Below are 22,203 nucleotides of genomic sequence, written 5' to 3'. Positions count from 1 at the left end.
TTAGCCAACACTTTCTACTTGGCCTTGTACTGGAAATCTGAAATCCATACCTCTTCTATAGCATGTCACATGAATTGGTAAAGTTCTTGAAAGGAAAATACAGCATAAAATGTTGGACTCACCACAGTGATTTTCCCATCTCTTACGAAAAGAGTTTTAGTATCTCAATCCTCTTCATAGTTCTCTCAGCACCTAGTTCTCCTTTTCCTCCTCCTCATTTTTCTTCTTCCCTCTCTCTGTCTGTCTCACTTGCTCTAAATATATATGCAAATATTTGGTTTACTGCACGCTAATCTCTCATAGCCTCAAACAGAAATCCCCAAAGATTTATTTATGTGAAATGTGAGCAACTCCAATTTGCTTAAATTGGCCTGTATCTTTCTAGTTCTAACTGAAGACTTTTTGGGCACCTTAGTATTTCGAATACTATTGGATATAATTGAAGGCACTCACTAAGGAGATAATCAGGAAAGGCATATTGGGTTATAGCAGTGGTTCTGTAAATGGCCCTTGGACCAGGGACATGCACAGCATTTGAGCTGGAATTTCAAATTCATTGTTTCAGTTATTTTTCTTATGAGAACTAAAATACTAAAAATTTTCATCAAACCTGACAAAGATTATAACCGCTTCATCTTTCCACCTTCATGTCACACTCCAGAGCCTCCAACTTCTCTATGCCCCTAGCCTTCATTGTTTTTGTTTTTCTTGATGCATGATGCACAACCTGTGAACTTGTTATAAATGTATATTCTTGGGGCCTACTCCAACCTACTGAACCAGAATCTTTAAGGATGTGGCCAAGAAAACTCTGTTTCCACATGTTCTCCAGGTGATTTTCTTATACATGGTAAAAACTGAGGGTCACTGAACTATCAGCAGAGGAAGTTGAAGTCAATGTTATACATTTTAATCCTGGTGTCATTAGCCCTTAAAATCCCTTCACACTCACAGGGCTTTACACAATGGTAACCATATATTAAGTACCCAGAAAATGTGATTGAGGTTAAGACTGCTTGGTTTAATAATTGAGATGATTTAAGTATTTATCCTTTAGAGACCATCTTCCTCATTTACAAGATGACAGAATTCCTGTGTCTATTCTAAAACATGTAAGATAAATTTCATCTTATCCACCATCTAAATATACATTTCAGACAATCATAATCTGGCAAATAATAATTTGTTTTTAATGATATGCCTGAGGTGCTATAAAATGCAAACTCTTAACTGCCGAAGAAATTACACTTAATTATGTTTAGATTGGCCTCAGTGCTATATGAACAACCATCATGTTGCCCTTGGAAAAGAAGACCCTGCAGGCTGAGAGAGGATGAAAGTATTCGCATCTCTTAGGTTAGCTGAGTATGCATGTGTATTAAATTATTTCAGGAATATTATTTATATACTCTGAGAAAATGGATTTTGCTAAAAGTGCCAGTAAGACAAGGTTAAATGGAACAGATTCTCCAAAAGTAAGAGATTAAGTATGAGTGAAGAACAACTTGTGGCGAAATGTCAGTAATTAAAGAAATAGATCAGGAAGGTGAAGTGATAACAAAAACTAAGAAACCAGAAGTAAAATAAAAACATTTTTAAATAGCATCTAAAATTGAGAAAGTTGAAAAAGTTACGTAAGCTAAACTGTGGTCTATTAAGAAAAATCACTGGCCCTAGAAAGTAGGGGGGAGATAGGAAGCAGTCCTACCTCTTCTAACTGCACCATGAGAGTAACGTTGTGTCCTTGTTCCGCTGTTAGCTTTCCATCAGCTGTGACTATCCGCAGGCCCCGCGGGGCTTTCCCTGGGCACTTCTGGGGTTTGGCAGTGTACTGTTCCCTTACTCCATCAGTGCAATTATTGGAAACCACCTTCCTGTACCTAAATGGAAAAAAGCTCAAGTCATAAACCAGCTCATTATAATGTGAATCATTCCCACATTTTTAAATTAGACAAAGTGCCTAGCCCTGAGGACCATGAGTAAGCACCTGACCATCTTTCATGCTACTATGAGGAGTAGCGTTAATTCATATAAAGCGCTCAACAGAGAGATAATCACGGTCACTCATTGTATTTATTACTAGCATTTTAGTTGACTTTTATGCATCTATTAAATTAATGAATCACTTCATTTTGGAGTTGTGGGAAATACACAGAAATAGAAGATATAGCCCTTACTCTCACTAGGTTTATAAGATAGTTGGAGAGACATAAACAGCTAATCTAGGAGATAATTCAAAAGCCATATAATTAAGGACTAGAATAAGTAATAAATATTACAAAGGAATTTATAATTCAGAGAAAGAATAGGTTATGATAGATATATGACTCAACATTCATAGATTTCATAGAGACTGCTACAGTAATGGTATAGCACAGAAAACACTGGCTAAATTTGATATTTCTACTCAATATTTCACGAGAGATTATATGGGTTAAACGATCAAACCTCACATTAAAGAGATTTCAGCTTTTGTAGATTGATCTCTCTTGCTTATTTCTTTTAGTTTTAACAGGAAAAAAAAATTATTCTGCAAAATCAACCTATATAATTATTCAGATTCATAGTAAATTAAAATTTGCAATTTTAGGATGACAAAGCTTTAAGATTTTTTTTTTCTTTTTTTTTTTTTTTTTTTTTTAAAATATTTTTTTTTTTTTTTTTTTTTTTTTTTGAAACAGAGTCTCACTCTGTCACCTAGGCTGGAGTACAGTGGTGAATCTTGGCTCACTGCAACCTCCGCCTCCCAGGTTCAAGCGGTTCTCCCGTCTCAACCTCCTGAGTAGCTAGGATTACTGGTGTGTGCTGTCACACCCAGTTAATTTTTAAAAATTATTTTTAGTAGAGACATGATTTCACCATGTTGGCCAGACTGCTCTCGAACGTCTAATTTGTGATCCACCCACCTCGGTCTCCCAATGTGCTGGGATTACAGGCATGTACCACGGTGCCCAGACAACCTTTAAGATTTTTGAGGTTCAGTGTTATCTAGCCATTATCATTTTATACTGTTGGGTCTGGAGCAACCACTTTATATATGTATATATTTGATTCCCCAAGTTTACTTGCCTAAATGAGAATGAGAAGCAATCAAAGAATCCAAATGAGAAGCAATCAAAGCTTACTTTCCACTCTTCTAGACCAGAGATCAGAAAAATGTTTGTATGAAGAGCCAGATAGTAATGTTTCAGTTTTGCAGTCTATGTAGACTCCGTCACAACTACTTAACTCTGCACTTATTGTATGAAAGTGAACACAGACAACACATAAAAGAATGTATGCACCTGAATTCCAGAAAACCTTTATTTACAAAACTGACATAGTTTTCCAATGCATTTAAGTCTAGCGAATGCCATTTCTTCTGCAGGGAGGTCAAAGGAAACCCTGTCTAGAAAACTGCTTTGAACACTATGGATCATTACAATGTCAATTATTAATGCTTAAATCATTTCACATGTTAAATGTAAGAATTAAATGGGTTAATGTACACAGAGTACTTAAAAGTATTCTAATACTTAGCAAGTGCTCACAAAATATTATATTGATTATTTCTATTTAATATTATTACTATTTCTCTTCTCTGTTCAAAACCTTCATGGACTTCATATGACCTTAGGGTAAGTTGTAAATTCTGTAATCCTGGGCATAAGGCCCTCTTTTTTTTTTTTTTTTTTTTTTTTTTTGAGATGGAGTTTCACTTGTTGCCCAGGCTGGAGTACAATGGTGCGATCTCAGCTCACCACAACCTCTGCCTCCTGGGTTCAAGTGATTCTCCTGCCTCAGCATCCTGAGTAGCTGGGATTATAGGCATGAGCCACCACGCCCGGCTAATTTTGTATTTTTAGTGGTGATAGGGCTTCTCCATGTTGGTCAGGCTGTTCTCAAACTCCCAACCTCAGGTGATCCACCTGCCTCGGCTTCCCAAAGTGCTGGGATTACAGGTGTGAGCCACCATGCCCAGCCTCTACTAGCTAATTTTATTCTATTCTCCTGAACTCTTTCTTCCTCATAAGCCCATGTCCATTCTCTTTTAAATCCTCTTTAGAGTACTTCTGTTTTTCTCTCTCTTTCTGCTTCAATGTTCCCCTGCATGCCCTATCAGCTCTCTAAAATTTACCCACCCTTTAAGGTACTGCTTATTTCCTGTCTTCTCTAACATAGTTTCCCTGAATATAACAGTAAAACGGCAGGAATTTCATAGAGAGTGCTTACTATGTCCTAATTATTGTGCTAAGTTCTTTATATACATTAACTCATTTATCTTCAAAAATATCCATAATAAGGAAGATGCTGTAATGATTCCCAATAAACAGATGGAGGAATTGAGATTCCTAGGTGCCAACTAGTTTTCTCAAGATCAAACAGCCAGGACCCGAGACAATTTGTCTCTAGAACACACCTCCTCTTTAATACTGCACTATACTGTGGCTTTAAATGGAGTAAGATTATCCTTCCTCTAAATCCTTGAAGGACTCCTTATGATTTACTTGACAGGAATTCTTCGTACCTTGTATGATTTTCTTCCTGGTGTGACTGTGTGAACTTCAAGTTCCTTGAGGGCCTCCTTGTGTTTCAGATATATAAGGCTGGTAATCAGAAGGTCCATACTGGTAACTAGACCAGTTCAAATGTGAAGCTATCTGCATAGCAATTGGTTATTACATCCAAGTATCTCACTCACGAACCCAGCTATGCTGATCCCTTCCTTAGAGTACTTGCTTCTTACAATTTAGCAACCTATGGGTTAACACCTCAGCACATGAGGGGGTCTCCAAAACTCTGCTCCAGAAATAAGATCACTGCCCATTATGGTTGATCATTGTTATGCCTAAGGAATTTGAACACCATTCCATCTGATTTTTTGTTTTATTGAGACAGTCTCGCTCTGTTACCCAGGCTTTACTTGGCTCACGGCAGCTTTATCTTGGCTTACTATGGCTTCCACCTTGTGGGTTCAAGCAATTCTCTTGCCTCAGCCACCTAAGTAGCTGGGATTAGAGGTGTGTGCCACCACAAATGGCTAATTTTTGTATTTTTAGCAGATATGGCATTTCACCATGTTGGCCAGGCTGGTCTCAAACTCTTGGCTTCAAGTAATCCGCCCACCTCAGCTTCCCAAAGTGCTGGGATTAAAGACATGAGATACCACACCCAGCCTCATCTGATAATTTTTAAGAAATCCTTTGCTTATGAGTGTACATATATTAAAAGAGAAAATAAAGGCAGGTGAGAGAAAGAAGGGAATAAAAAACAAAATGCAGGCACTGGAGAATGATAGCATCCTGGTACCAGCAATGTAGCAAGAAAAATGACCAGTGATGCCACCCAGGCTAATTGTGGCATCTCAGTTTGTTTCACCATGCATCACAGACTGCCTACAGGTTTCAGAGGGGAGGCTCTACACAAACGGAAGTCAGGTTATGACTTTTAATCACTCAGCATCCAAGCACATCTGTGACTCTCTCTTGGTGAGCAGCTAGAGGAGCATTGGCTTACCGTCACCACTAGCATCACCAGCTAGAGAACATTCTTCTGTTTGTCACTGTTCTGATCAATCATTACCTTACACTTTCCTGCATCCTGCAATAACAAGAGTTCTGCTTAAATCCAAAGCACGAATCTATCCCCCTGGGACTCTGCCACAGAGAAGACTGTTGGTAATTTTTTTAAATGCTCATTAAAAATCATTCTGAAACCATTTTATTTCCTGTTTGAAAATGGCATCGCATTAGCCTACCAGACCTGTCCCTGAAATTTAGAAGAAAATTGTGTCGTAATACAGAGTTCATTTACTCAAGTAAGCACACACCTGCTTTTTGCATTACAGAATGGTTCTATTTTCATCCCGGCAGCTGTCCTCGAGTCTGAGTTACATAAATGAATAATGCATTTAATATGTTATTAAATGGGGCTGCTACCTCCGTAATAACAAGGCAACTTATGATTATGTTGGACCTGCGCTCTGAATATTACTGGGATGCATTTAGTTGGTAAAGCATTTTTCAATCTGCCAAGAAGAAAAGTGCTTTGTAATGACAAGGGAGTCTGTACAATTACTGAAAAGGAAACATTCTGCAAATGTGCCTTTGATATTACTGATGGCTCATCAGTAGATAGGAGCTTATTACTCCACCCCAATTTCAGCTATTCTCTTCATTCCTATCTTGATATACCTCTGTCACACTTTCCTTTTTGCCCCTACCCTCTTTGATTTTGCTTCTGTGCTACCTGGAAGTCTTAAAAAAGATGAAGGCTATATTTTTCTTTGTCAAAGTAAAACTGGACGAAAGCATTAAAAGTCTTTGTAATCTGTGGCTTTTCAATTTAGCAGGTTTTTTTTTTTTTGACATTTTGAGGTGGTGATGGCCAAATACAGATGTTTATGAGTATTCAGTATATGTTAGGGTGACAGTATATTTTAGCTTAGAAGATCTCAACCCTGTCTACCCTTTAGTATCAGCTGGGGATCCTTTTAAAATAGACGAATATCTAGGCTCTGTAACCAGAAATGTTAATTTAATTGAGAATCATGAGGATCAGTTTGTTTTTGTTTTTAAGTTCCCTGGTGATGCTAGTTTGCAGCCAAGGTTAAAGGCTACTGACATTTAAAAAGTCAAAAAACAATAGATGTTGATGTGGATGTGGTGAAAATGGAACGCTTATATATGGCTAGTAGGAATGTAAATTAGTACAAAGTAGCACAATGTCTATGGAAAACAGAATGGAGATTTATTAAAGAACTAAAATTAGCTCTACTATTCAATCCAACAATCCCACTACTAGGTATCTACCAAAAGGAAAAGAAGTCATTATATCAAAAAGACACCTGCACAATTCACAATTGCAAAGATATGGAGCCAATTTAAGTGCCCATCAGTTGATGAGCAGATAAAGAAAATGTGGTATAGATACCCTGTGGAATACTATTCAGTCATAAAAAAAGAATGAAATAATGTATTTTGCAGCAACTTGGATGGAGCTGGAGGCCATCATTCTATGTGAAGTAACTCAGGGATAGAAAATCAAATGACACATTTTCTTACTTGTAAGTGGGAGCTAAGCTATGGGTACACAAAGACATAGACATTAGAATAATGAACTTAGGAGACTTACAAAGGGTGAGGGAAGAAGGAGGGTGAGAGATTTTTAAAAACTACATATTGGGTCCAATGTATGCTACTTGGGTGACAGAGGCACTAACATCTCACCTTCATTACTACACAATCTATCCATGTAACCCAAAACACTGGTACTCCAAAAGCTTTTGAAATCATACACACACACACACACACACACACACACACACACACACACACAACATGTATATATGTTATATATCCCAAAAATGGATAACATTTTGTGTGTGTGTTTGTGTGTGTGTGTGTATTTTTTTCAAGAAAATACATGAACACCACTGACTTGAAGGTTAAAACTAGTGTTGTGGAACCAAACTGTCTGACTTTAAATTCATGCTCTTAACTCTATGAATTTGGGCAGTTTTACCCATCCGCTCTCAAATCTTTGCCTATAAATTCGGGATAATTGTGGAATTTTTTCCGAAAGTTCTTGGGAAGATCAAAGGAGACAACGCATTGAAAAAGGCTTACCACAGAGTTTGGCACATTTAGAACTTAGTAAATATTAAAATATCAAAAGTTACAAAAAGGTATTTACATATCAAATATTAACTTGCTATTACATTTCAAGTTCCTCCCAAAATAAAAGTGGCCTTCTTATTGCCAAGATCATCTTAAGATCAAATCCAGTTATGTCAATTCCTTTCTTAAGATCATCCAAAATTTCCCATGGGTTTATTCTGAAGCGTAAAGTTCAGGTTTAAAGTAGAGATCCACAACCTGACCTCGATGCATTTTTCTACCATCAGCTCATTCCATGGCCTGACATGCCCCCTGAGACAGGCCATTCTGTCTACTAAATGCCTTCTTTTACTTGTGCTGTTCATTCTGCCTGGGATGCTGTTTCCTACTGTCAAACTTATTCGACTCATTCTTTTAAAAAATCAGCTTCAAAATCATGCTTTTTGTGAAACTGCCTCTTCCCTTTTGTCACAGTAGTTATCACATGTAACCAAGGTGAAACTGGAACTCTAGGTCTTCTTGTACCCCAGGGGTGTTATTGTCATTAAGCAACAGTGTTCCTTATTTGCACTCACAATAAGCAAAACATAAATAGTTTAATTTCTTGGCTTGTGCTATGTGCATTTGCTTTCAAGGGAAAATCCTACCTTGTTACAATGATACTGGACTTAATGAAGCAGGAAATGAAGGAAGACTTGGGGATGGAGAAGGGGGCTAGTTCTGGGTAGAGTGTGTGGCTAAGACTTAAAAATATTCCACATCTACCACCTTAGCAATGTCGGTGTGCAATGACAAAACAGCTATATGTGTATGTTCATGTGTGTTTGTTTTTTGAAATGGAGTCTCGTCCTGTCGCCTAGGCTGGAGCGCAGTAGCATGATCTCAGCTCACTGCAACCTCCATCTCCTGGGTTCAAGCGATTCTCCTGCCTCAGCCTTCTGAGTAGCTGGGAATACAGGCATGTGCCACCATACCCAGCTATTTTTGTATCTTTTTAGTAGAGATGGGATTTCACCATATTGGTCAGGCTAGTTTCAAACTCCTGACTTCATGATCCACCCGCCCTGGCCTTCCAAAGTGCTGAGACTACAGTGTGAGCCACCACACCTGGCCCATGTGTGTAAACTAAAAGGGCTATGTAACTATAGATTTCCAACATGAAGATACAGGGCTACAATGGCATGGCTTAACAATTAGGGTAGAGAGAGATTCTTCTACCCCTGCATCCAGAGAAACTGCTTCTGAAAATGTAGTCCTGGTGGTGGCCTAGATTTCCTGATCTCCAGTGAATAGAGATTATACCAGACTTGAGGCTGACAGACCTCATTGGTGGCTGTACATTAAACCATTGTGACTCTTCATCAGTAGACACAGGCAGCCCAGAAATGGCCATTATTCTTTAACTGGGATCCCATGTGACAAGGTATGCTCAGGGATGGCAGTGTTTCCACATATCAACAATAATCTCTACATAGCAACCATGACATCAGCTATCAGGAAGAAGAGAGCTCCATGGCTGGCTAAACAGCTTTTCCAAGTTTCTCTCTTCAAGGCAACAGCTCTTTGGACTATTTCCCTCCACTGAGTGAAGAGAACTAGGGATTAGGGGACAGTGATAAGACAGAAGACTAGGTAGAAAGAAGAAAGCTTCTCTTGCATTATACAGGATGGAGTCACACATCATTTAATTTGAATAGTATCAGGAATGTAACTTCATTTTGGACATGAGCTAAATGAAATGGAACATATGGCCACACACACTTCACTAAATCACTTAATATCAAGAATCATATTGCTTGAGAATGGCTCACAGAATCCACTATCTGGGTGCACCAGTTGTACAACTAAGTTATATGAATTTGTTTTCTATCTTTTGAGCACCTGCAGTCCAAGGAATTCTAATACTGAATCCTTTCAACTGGTCATGGAAATGTCAAAGCTTGAAGGGGTCCCCAAGATCATCCAATGTTCTCTCTTTGTTTTTCACATAAGGAAAAGGAAACACAGTTTAGAGAGTTGCACATTACACAGGGGATGGCTGACAGGTCTGCGACTCTGGACTAGGTTTGGTGTTCTCTTGCCACTGTGCCATAACACCGGGATAAGAACCGTGAATGCCAGTGCCATTGAGGTGGGCAAGAATCACCACGTGAGAATGTAGGTCTCCACGTATGTACACTCATATTCACCTTTCTTTTCATTTCCCAACCCCAATGTCATCCATGAAACGATGGAAAACCTCATTTAAGAAAGGTGCTCTGAAGAGTCAACTCTGTAGCAACAAAAAATTATTGAGTGTCTTCTGTGAGTCTGTATGGTTCTTGGCTATGAAAACAGCTACACAGGCCCCTGTAGCGATGAGTCTGTAAATAATGCAAGTGATTTCCTTTCTGTGGACTTTAAACACATGCACCGCTTTTAGGACCAACTATTCTCCTTGATGCACACTGAAAAATATCCTTGAGAGGAGATCAGACCAAACATCAAAACCCCCACAAGACACCCAAAGCAGAATCACCTGGAAAAGACCAAAGCCCCCGAAGATACTGGGAATCGCAAATCCAGGAAATGGCAGGTTAGCAGAACATTTTATGGCTTATGTAGAGAGGAAGTTTTCAAATTTCATTTTTAATTGATATTCATTATACACATTTATAAAGTACAGTGTGATGTTTAGATACATATATAAATTGTGTAATGATTAAATCCATCACATCCATCACCTCACACATTTATCCTTTCTTTCTGGTGAGAATATTCAAATTTCTCTCTTCTAGCTATTTTGAAATATATTAAATAATATTATTAACTATAGTCACTCTACTATGAAATAAAATACCAAAACTTATTTATAAAAAGCATCTTTTAAAACATTCCAAATGTATATTGATAGTATAAAGATAGCTATTTTGCTACAATTTATGTGTGTATTTTTTCTTGGACCCACTATATATCTGTATATAGATACTGAACTTAATCTTTTTAGAAATGTACTTATTGTATAAATATACCCATTGAAATTGCTTGAACCTGGGAGGCGGAGGTTACAGTGAGCCAAGATCCCACCACTGCACTCCAGCCTGGGCAACAGAGTCTTACTCTGTCTCAAAAAAAAAAAAAAAAAAAAAACTCCCTATTGCATATTGAGAAACTAACCCTGATGGGCAGTAAGAACTGTCTTTGTACCATCTTCCATGAGGAATTAATGCCCCTTTAAAGAAACTCTACAGACAGAAATTTCTATACATAATTTTTAAAGCACATCTAGAAATATCTCTAGCTTAATAGCAAGAAGGAATCCTTCCCTTGAGAAGACTATCTTGGTTTCTTAGAATAAACCAATATCCACTTTATTTTATATTTACAGAATCTTTAACTATTGGCATGAAACAAGCAATGCCCTAGTTAATTTAGCAACCTAAATTTTGCAGTATGTTCTCTGGTTCCAAAATAGTATAAATGAGATTTAACCACATATAACTAAACAATCTTACACTTGTGGATGTGCATACTGAGATATTTATAGATACAAAAAGAAAAACAAAGAGGAAAAAATTTGGGGTTATTTCAGCACTAACATGAAACAAAATACAAATGAATACTGATTTCATTTTATTTGAGCAAAAGGAGCTCATTCAGTAATCAGCTAAACACATTAGCTGGCCTGAGTGGCATAAAGGGACAGACATGTTTTGGTGTACAATGCTTTCATCACTTTCTAATTATGTCACTTTATGAGCCCATGTAGGTTATTACTTTTGTTTTATAAATGAAAAAACAAAGACTTACATTAAATATGCCCCAGATATTAGTAGTGCAGTGACAATTAAGCATCAAATATATGTCTGGACTACGGATTCATAATAAAAACAAGTTTTTCCCCTCCTTTGTCTTTACTCTAGAAGAGCCTTCAGACAATAACATTGGAGATGGCACACATTTTATAAGGTGATGACTATGTGCTAGACGTTGTTCTACATGCTTTACATACAGTGTCACATTTAATCATATTCTGAAGGCAAACAGCAAAATGTTATAGGTTAAGGAACTAATGTTCAAAGAAACAAACTCCCTTGCTAAACATAACAGCAAATTGCAGAGGTTAGACTGAATATCCTTAATGGTTTCATTCCAATTACTCTCCTTTTCACCAAACAAAACATCCCCAATTCTATTTCACTCTCAATCCATAACAGGCTGAGGCACCAGTACCAGCCTCCTTGCTTTCCGCCTTCATGTAAAATGCCATGTAGAAGCTGTGAGGGCAGAGGGTGAAGAGAGGCAGGGAGCCAACCGTGGAGAACACAGCAGGCAGGCTCTACCATTCTACTGTGTGAATGTGAGAAACCCTGATGCCACTGGAACAAGGAGCCAGAGTGGTGGTTACAGCCACCTGGAGGGACATCGTGCACCTAGTTCACTTCTTATTCCATCCATCCTTTCTAAGTCCTAGCCAACAACTCAAACAAAAATTGTGCAACCATTCACTTCTACATTGTGAAGCTGATAAATATTTTGGCATCTCATCAAAACAGCATTTCTATTGGGCACAATAATAGGGGATGCCAGGATTTCTCCATCATGGAGAAGAAGGTAAACCTGAGAACACTGCTATATACACAGGGTAATAGGCTGACAGTGAAAGTAACCATAGACATTGATAAAGTGAGGTATTTAAGAACATTTTTTAAAAAAGGAAAGTTTTCCTGCACGCTTCCAAGTAAACTCTCAGAAAGGTGATGCTGGGAGGTTTGGTCATTCACCCCACTCAATTCACTTTCCCACTGCATGTCTGTACCATGTGCTATGCTGTAAGAAAATGGTGAGACAAGTCAGGTGCCCAGGAAGCAACATTTATGAAGGCGCTTATAAATGGCCAACCCTACACTGGCAATTCCTTTGTGCTTCATCCCAGCCCTGAGTCTAATAATGATTCTGCACTAACTGAGCATGAGGTGACTATGGATGGCTTATATTTGGCATTGGAGACAGGGTTCACAGTGGCTGCTTAACTCTATCAGCAGGCAGGCATTGGCATCCGGGCTTGTCCTTGAGAAAGCTACCACGGTGACCCTTCCCCAGCGTCATCTCTCGTTCTTTTTGCATGAAATGACCTTCCTCACCTTATGAATTTGGCTAAATTCTACTTCCCCTTCCCCCTCAGCTTTCCTTTATAGAATCTATTGGCATTTGAACTTTAAAGGAGGATGGCAGTTAATACAAATGAATCTCTATTTTGTGGGATTCACCGGCAGCCTGTTTTAACCCTTTCAAGGGAGAGACGTGGCAATGCCTGAAACTCAGGTCTGAGAAGTTACAGTTGGCTGAGCAGAATTTGCATTATGAGCTAGCAGAAACACCTCCAATTGCCAAAAGAGACTTAATTATCTTTGTATGATCTGTATAAAAAGTATTATGGGATGAGAATATTAATGGCAGCAACTGCAGCATTATTTACAGTGGCAGAAAAAACAAAATAACCCAAACATCCATGGAGGAAGGAAGACTGATAGTAGTATAATGATACTTAATACTATGGAATGAAATAAATGAGAAAGTACCCTTATATATTCTGGACTTAGAAAGATGTTAAAGATATATGTTTGCATGAAAAAGGCAAATAGAAAAACAATATATCTAGTCGGAAACGACATGTAAAAACAACCTCCCAAATTAGTTTGTTTGTTTTCTTTTGGCACAAGCATTTGCTAGCAAATGCAAAGAAAAGTGATTAGAAGCCTGCATATCAAGCAGATCCCAGTTGTGTGGGGAAGGGGGCCGGGACTTGGGTGATGATGTAAATTGGCTTTGAAACATGTAAAACATACACATTTGTTTTGTAACTAAATATTTTTAAGTAAAAATCTAAATGTATAGTGGCAATATTATTAGTGGCTATGATATTATAGACTGAATCTGCTTATAAAGTACCACTGAAGGAACACATAGCCAAATGACACCTGGGGTGAGGGGCTGGAGTGACATTAAGAAAGGCAGAGTTTCTTTTCCAAGTTCACCTACACTTTACCTCTTGCCAACTCTTGAGTTGGCTATAAACACTGCAAACGAGAACTCAGTGGTGTGAGGCCTTCTTTGTAGATGACTTCAGGCCCTTGTTCCTGCTCAGGGTCTTTGTGTTCCTAATGTAAAATGTGTAGTTTAGACAATATGCTGATCGGTGGGGTTATTATTGACAACCATTCCCTTGATTTCAGCGTGTAAGGCCCTATTTGGGAATCCACTCCTCTACCTACAAGCACCTTACTTATGAGAGCAGGACATTTACCATACCTGCTGATGACTGGTTTTTATCATATGTTCTGTTTACACCCGCTTGCTCACCAACGCTGATGTTTTCTGCAAAATGTTTAAATGAAACAGGCGAAACCAGGCGATGTGGCAACTTAACAAAAATCATTTGGGGTCAGATGCTATCGTGTAACACCCACTGAAGTGAACAAGCCCCTGAGAGTGAAGGTGGAGTTCTAGAAGGTAGTGTTGTAATTTTGTGGCTACTAAACATAACAACAAATGCACTGACAAGCCTGTATATATCTGGACACTTACTGCTAAGTCACTTTTTAATTAACATTATAATTCTAACTTTAGATGGCATAGATGGTATTTCCCCTTTGAATATAAGATCACTTAATCATCTCTGATGTTTTATTTGATATTAGTCAGGATTTATAAGATCTCAGTGAACTGAAGAGTGAGGGGTCATGGGCGTCATTCGGCCTTAGTCTATGATTAAGTAGCATCTGGAACAATTTGATCCCTCTGTTTCAGCCTCCTATCATCAATACCAAAGATAGACTAATATAAATTTCTTGACTGATTGAGTTGGTCAAAAAGAAATCAGTTCTTAAATTAACTTGTGGAGTTTCCAAATCCCTTTACAATGTCTAAACATGCTGGTACCTGCAAGTAATAAAACTCCTGTCTTTTGACATTCCTTCCCCACTAAGTTTAGTTATTTTATGAGCCCTTTTCATTTTCTTCCCCATGGTACTATGCTAAGACCTCACTGACCCATTGCTGTAAAGGTGTTATTTGTATTTTCCTTGGAGGTTGTGTTATCGTTCAAATAAATGATAGCTTATTCCTTTATTCAAAGGTTCTAGGAATCCCTAACATCAGAAACAGAAATTGTTGCAATCCTTTTCTGTATCTTTTCCCTCCTTGAAAAGAGTAGTATCTATTATTTTGATAATATTTTTTAAAAAAATTAAACATATTTAAAATTTCAAATACAGAGTATATAAATGGAAGTCTCTCCTCCTCAAGTAGATTCTCTGTACTGTAGCTGGCATGAGAAAGGAGACGGAGCTTTGTCAAGTAGAACTGGCTGACTGGTAAGGATCCCACCTCCTTATTTCCCCTTCTTCCTTCCCTTTCTCTTTCTTGCTCTCTTTTTTTAAGATATGGGGGTCTCTCTATGTTGCCAGGCTGGTTTCGAACTCCTGGACTCAAATGGTCCTTCCATTTCAGCATCCTGAGTAGCAGGGACTATAGACATGTGCCACCACACCAGCTTCTTTATAACTTATTATCAGAATTGTCAAATATGAGTGAATAAAGAAAAATAATGTAATTAATTCCCATGTGTTCATTAACCCATCTCCAAAAATGATCAATACTTATCTGTTTTTTAACACGTTAAAACTCACACAATATGTATCTTTAAAAAATAAGGCTGAGGGATCCCAAGATGGCCAAATGAGAGGCAGCTCTGGAAAGCAGCTCCCAGAGAGAGAGAGACGCAGAAGCCGAGTGGTCTCCACAATTCCAAACGAGGTATCAGGTTCATTTTGTGGGTCTGGTTGGATAGTGGGTATAAACCAAATAGGGCAAGGTGAGGCAAGGCGGGGCACTGCTCCACCCACGAGGTGCGTGCAACTGACCTGAGGACCAGGCGATACAGCGGTCCTCCAGTCTTCAGTTCTGGCACTTCAGTTCAGATACAGCGCTCCACCAAAGCCCTCTACAACCCACAGAACAGGAGATCCTAGCTGGGCTGAAAAGCCTCAGTGAGCTGCCTGAACAGAGCAGAACAGCGACTTTGGCCGGTGCGGGGGCTGTCAGTATAGATCTAGGCAGAAGCACTGGCTGACACGAAAGCCAGAAAGCAGGCGGTGTGGAGCCACCCGCCCCCCAGAAAGAAGTGGAACTGAACGCAGGGAAACAGACCATAGGCAGGATGGTTGTCCCCACACCCACCCCCCATCCCACCCACAAAGCCCAGCAGGCTAAAAAACTCTCACTCCATAGTTTCACACCCAGAACATCAGTTAGAAAGCAACAAGGAATGATTGAGCTTGGCAGAGGGAAGAGAAGCCGCCATTGCAGAAGCCGGCCTAATTTTCCTGAGTAAATAAGACACAGCAGCTCCACTGAATCTGTGGCAGCCCAGCAGCACCTCTGCAGGCAGACAAAGGAAAGGCCACCTCCGCAAGCAGCTACTTGAGATCAAAACTATATAAATCCAAGGAGATAGGAAGAAACCAACGCAAGAAGAACGAATCCAACGGAAACCAGTATGCCTCTCCCCCACCCCACGAGATCACAACTCCTCACCAGCAAGGGAACAAAGATGGACGGAGAACAAATTTGATGATCTGACAGAAGCAGGCAAGGAACATGTTCTAACCCAATGCAAAGAAACTAAAACCTTGAAAAAGGGTTAGACGAAATGCTAATGAGAATAAACAGCTTAGAGAAGAACATAAATGACTTGATGGAGCTGAAAAACACAGTAAGTTCTTTACAAGAACTTCGTGAAGCATACACAAGTTTCAATAGCTGAATAGATCAAGCAAAAGAAAGGATAGCAGAGATTGAAGATCAACTCAATGAAACAAAATGAGAAGGCAAGAAAAGAGAACAAAGATTGAAAAGAATGAACAAAGTCTTCACGAAATATGGGATTATGTGAAAAGACCTAATCTATGTTTCATTGGTACAGCAGAAGATGATGGGGAGAATGAATCCAAGCTGGAAAACACTCTTCAGGATATTATCCAAGAGAACTCCCCCAACGTTGCAGGCAGGCCAACATTCAAATACAGAAAATATAGAGAACACCACAATGATACTTCTCTACAAGAACAACCCCAAGGCACATAATCATCAAATTCACCAGGGTTGAAATGAAGGAAAAAATACTAAGTGTAGCCAGAGAGAAAGGTCAGGTCACTCACAAAAGGAAGCACATCAGACTCACAGTGAGCCTCTCAGCAGAAACCCTACAAGCCAGAAGAGAGTGGGGGCCATATTCAACACCGTTAAAGGAAAGAACTTTCAACCTAGAATTTCACATCCAGCCAAACTAAGCTTTATAAATGATGGAGAAATAAAATCCTTTATTGACAAGCAATTGCTGAGAGATTTTGTCACTACCAGACCCGCCTTACAAGAGCTCCTGAGGGAAGCACTAAACACAGAAAGGAAAAACCAGTACCAGCCACCACAAAAAAGAATCAAATGGTAAAGAATAACAATGCAATGAAGATATTATGCCAACCAAAGGGCAAAACAACCAACCAGTAACAAAATGGCAGGATCAAATTCACACATAACAATATTAACCTTAAATGTAGACAGACTGAATGCCCCAATCAAAAGACACAGACTGGCAAACTGGTTAAAAAGCCAAGAACCATCAGTGTGCTGTATCCAAGAAACACATCTCACTTGCAAAGATACACATAGACTCAAAGGGATGGAAGAAGATTTACCAAGCTAATGGAAAGCAAAAAAAAAAAGCAGGGTTGGCAATCCTAGTCTCTGATAAAATGGACTTTAAACCATTTTATCAAAAGAGGCAAAGAAGGGCATTAAACAATGGTAAAACGATCAATAGAACAAGAAGAATGAACTATCCTAAATATATATGCACCCAATACAGGAGCACCCAGATACATAAAGCAAGTCCTTAATGGCCTACAAAGAGATTTAGACTCCTGCACAATAATAATGGGAGACTTTAACACTCCACTGTCAACACTGGACAGATCAATGAGACAGAAAATCAACAAGGAAATCCAGGACTTGAATGCAGATACAGACCAGGTGAACTTAATACACATTTACAGAACTCTCAACCCCAAATCCACAGAATATACATTCTTCTCAGCAGCACACTGCACTTCACTAAAATTGACCACATAATTGTGAGTAAATCACTCCTCAGCAAATGCAAAAGAACGGAAATCACAAGTCTCTCAGACCACAGTGCAATCATATTAGAATTCAGGATTAAGAAACAAACTCAAAACTGCACAACTTCATGGAAAATGAACAACTGGCTCCTGAATGTTGACTGGATAAACAATGAAATGAAGGCAGAAATAAAGATGTTCTTCGAAACCAATGATAATGAAGACACAACATGCCAGAATCTCTGGGACACATTTAAAGCAGTGTCTAGAGGGAAAATCATAGCAATAAATGCCCACATGAGGAGCAAGGAAAGGTCTAAAATCGACATCTTATCATCAAAATTAAAAGAGTTAGAGGAGCAAGTTCATACAAACTTAAAACCTAGCAGAAGACAGCAAATAACTAAGATCAGAGCAGAACTGAAGGAGATAGAGACACAAAAAAACCCTTTAAAAAAATCAACAAATCCAGGAGCTGGTTTTTTGAAAAGATCAACAAAATAGATAGGCCACTAGCCAGATTAATAAAAAAGAAAAGAGAGAAGTATCAAATAGATGCAATAAAAAGTGAAAAAGGAGACATTACCACCAATTCCACAGAAATACAAACTACCATCAGAGATCACCACAAACAACTCTATGCACATAAACCAGTAAATCTCTAAGAAATGGATAAATTCCTGGACACTTGCATTCTCCAAAGACTAAACCAGGAAGAAGCTGAAACCCTGAATAGACCAATAACAAGGGCTGAAGTTGAGGCAGCAATTAATAGCCTACCAACTGAAAAAAGCCCAGATCCAGAGAAGTTTACAGCCAAATTCTACCAGGCGTACAAAGAGGAGCTGGTACCATTCCTTCTGAAACTATTCCAAACAATACAAAAAGAGGGAATCCTCCCCAACTCATTTTATGAGACCAATACCAGGCAGAGACACAACTAAAAAAAGAAAACTTCAGGCCAATATCCATGATGAACATCAACACAAAAATCTTCAATAAAATACTGGCAAACAGAATGCAATAGCAAATCAAAAAGCTTATTCATGATGATCAAGTAGGCTTCATTCCAGGGATGCAAGGCTGGTTCAACATACTCAAGTCTATAAACATAATCCATCACATAAACAGAACCAAAGACAAAAACCACATGATTATCTCAATTGATGCAGAGAAGGCCTTTGACAAAATTCAACAGCACTTTATGCTAAAAACTCTCAATAAACTAGATGGAACATATCTCAAAATAATAAAAGCTATTTATGACAAACAGCCAATGTCATACTGAAAGGGCAAAAACTGGAAGCATTCCCTTTGAAATCTGCACTAGACAAGGGTGTCCTCTGTCACCACTCCTATTCAATATAGTATTGGAAGTTTTAGCCAGAGCAATCAGGCAAGAAAAAGAAATAAAGGGTATTCAATTAGGAAAGGAGAAAGTCAAATTGTCTCTATTTGCAGACAACATGATTGTATATTTAGAAGACCCCATCATCTCAGCCCAAAATCTCCTGAAACCAATAAGCAACTTCAGCAAAGTCTCAGGATACAAAATCAATGTGCAAAAATCACAAGCATTCCTAAACACCAATAACAGACTTAAAGACAGCCAAATCAAGAATGAACCGCCATTCACAATTGCTACAAAGAGAATAAAATACTACCTAGGAATACAACTAACAAAGGGTGTAAAGGACCTCTTCAGGGAGAACTACAAACCACTGCTCAATGAAATAAGGGAAGACACAAACAGATGGAAAAACATTCCATGCTTATGGTTGGGAAGAATCAACATTGTGAAAATAGCCATATTGCCAAAAGTAATTTATAGATTCAATGCTGTCCCCATCAATCTCCCAATGACCTTCTTCACAGACTTGGAAAAAACCACTTCAACTTTATATGGAACCAAAAGAGAGCCATATCGCCAAAACAATCCTAAGCAAAAAGAACAAAGCTGGAGGCATTGTGCTGCCTGACTTCAAACTATACTACAAGGCCACAGTAATCAATAGAGCATGGTACTGGTATCAAAACAGAGATATAGACCAATGGAACAGAACAGAGGCCTCAGAAGCAACACCACACATCTACAGTCATCTGAACTTTGACAAGCCTGAGAAAAACAATGGGGAAAGGAGTCCCTGTTTAATAAATGGTGTTGGAAAAACTGGCTAGCAATGTGCAGATAGTAGAAACTGGACCCCTTCCTGACACCTTACACTAAAATTAACTCCAGATGGATTAAAGATCTAAACATAAGACCTAACACCATAAAAATTCTAGAAGAAAATCTAGGCAAAATCATTCAGGACATAGGCACAGACAAGGACTTCATGGCTAAAACATCAAAAGCAATGGCAACAAAAGCCAAAGTAGACAAATGGGGTCTAATTAAACTCCAGAACTTCTGTACAGCAAATGAAACAATCAGAGCAAATCAGCAACCAACAGAATGGGAAAAATTTTTGCAATCTACCCATCTGACAAAGGGCTAATATCCACAATCTATAAAGAACTAAAACAGATTTACAAGGAAAAAACAAACAAGCATATTCAAAAGTGGGCAAAGGATATGAACAGACACTTTTCAAAAGAAGACATCTACGAAGCCAACGAACATATGAAAAAATGCTCATCATCACTGGTCATTAGAGAAATGCAAATCAAAACCACATTGAGATACCATCTCACACCAGTTAGAATGGTGATCAATAAAAAATCTGGAGACAACAGATGCTGGAGAGGATGTGGAGAAATAGGAACACTTTCACACTGTTGATGGGAGTGCAAGTCAATGCAACCACTGTGGAACACAGCGTGGCTATTCCTCAAGGACCTAGAAATAGAAACACCATTTGACCCAGCAATCCCATTACTGGGTATATACTCAAAGGATTATAAATTGTTCTATTATAAAGACACATGCACATGTATGTTCATAGCAGCACTGTTTACAATAGCAAAGACCTGGAAGCAACCCAAATGTCCATCAACAACAGACTGAATAAAGAAAATGTGGCACTTATACACCATGGAATACTACGCAGCTATAAAAAACGATGAGTTCGTGTCCTTCATAGGGACATGGATGAATCTGGAAGCCATCATTCTCAGCAAACTGTCACAGGAACAGAAAACCAAACACCACATGCTGTCACTCACAGGCGGCTGTTGAACAATTAGAGCATGTGGACACAGGGAGGGGAGCATCATACACTGTGGTCAGTTGGGGGGGACTAGGGGAGGGACAGTGGGGGTTGGGGAGCGATAATGTGGGGAGAAATATCAGATATAGGTGATGGGGGTAGGAAGCCAGGAAGGCAGCAAACCACCTTGCCATGCATGTACCTATGCAACAGTCCTGCATGCTCTGCACATGTACCCCAGAACCTAAAGCACAATTTAAAAAAATAATAAGGATTTTTTTCTTCTTAGCCTAACCAAAATGCCTTTATCATGCCTAAATATATAATTCTTTAATATCACTTATGATGGTTAGCTTAATATGTCAACTTGACTGGGTCACAGTATGTCCAGATATTTGGTCAAATGATACATTTCTGTGTGTGTGTGTGTGTGTGCGTGTGTGCGCGTGCACGTGTGTGTGTGTGCATGTGTGTGTGTGTGTGTTTCTTTTTTTTTTTTCTTTTGAGATAGAGTCTCACACTCTGTCACTCAGGCTGAAGTGCAGTGGCACCATCTCGGCTCACTGCAGCCTCCACCTCCTGGGTTCAAGCAATTCTCCTGCCTCAGCCTTCCAAGTAGCTGGGATTACAGGCATGTGCCACCATATCTGGCTAATGGTTTGTATTTTTAGTAGAGATGGTGTTTCATCATGTTAGCCAGGCTGGTCTTAAACTCCTGACCTCATGATCTGCATGCCTCAGCCTCCCAAAGTGCCGGGATTACAGGTGTAGGCCACCATGCCTTGCCTTCAGCAGAATGAGTAAAGCAAATTGACTTCTCTAGTGAGGGTGGGTCTCAGCCAATCTGCTGAAGGCCTGAATTCAACAGGCCGACAGTTCCCAAAGTAAGAGAGAATTCCTTCTGCCTGATGGCATTCAAACTGGAACACTGGCTTCTTTTTCTGCCTTCAGACTTGAACTGAAAGGCTCTTCCTGGGTCTCAGGTCTTCGGGCCTTTGGACTAGAACTACAGCTTTGGCTCTATGGTTTCAGGCTCTCAGACTTGAAGTAGAACTACACTGTTAGCTCTCCTGAGTCTGCAGCTTGCTGACTCACCCTGCAGATCTTGGTACCCACCTATCTCTGTAACTGAATGAGGTAACTCCTTACAATAAATCTATCTTTCTTTCTTTTTTTTTCCCCATTTATTTATTTTATTGCATTTTAGGTTTTGGGGTACATGTGAAGAACATGCAAAATTGTTGCATAGGAACACACGTGGCAGTGTGATTTGCTGCCTTCTTCCCCATCACCTAC

At 39.1% G+C, this 22,203-nt stretch overlaps 1 protein-coding gene across 1 annotated transcript in view; it reads right to left on the bottom strand.

Moving 5' to 3' along the window:
* The window catches only part of LOC108284149 (VPS10 domain-containing receptor SorCS1-like), a gene marked incomplete at its 5' end in the record, with an annotated part of 113,382 nt that overhangs the window by 77,228 nt on the left and 13,951 nt on the right, over window positions 1-22,203 (bottom strand). The window contains one exon of the mRNA XM_017500802.2: window positions 1,709-1,880. Coding sequence (XP_017356291.2) covers window positions 1,709-1,880 — 172 coding nt within the window. The remainder of the gene's footprint in view (window positions 1-1,708; window positions 1,881-22,203) is intronic.

This window comes from Cebus imitator, unplaced genomic scaffold (assembly GCF_001604975.1).
Source record: "Cebus imitator isolate Cc_AM_T3 unplaced genomic scaffold, Cebus_imitator-1.0 Scaffold271, whole genome shotgun sequence".
In the NCBI taxonomy this organism is placed as follows: Eukaryota; Metazoa; Chordata; class Mammalia; order Primates; family Cebidae; genus Cebus; species Cebus imitator.
Note: the sequence above shows the minus strand (reverse complement) of the source record. Positions and strands in the feature narration are given on the sequence as shown.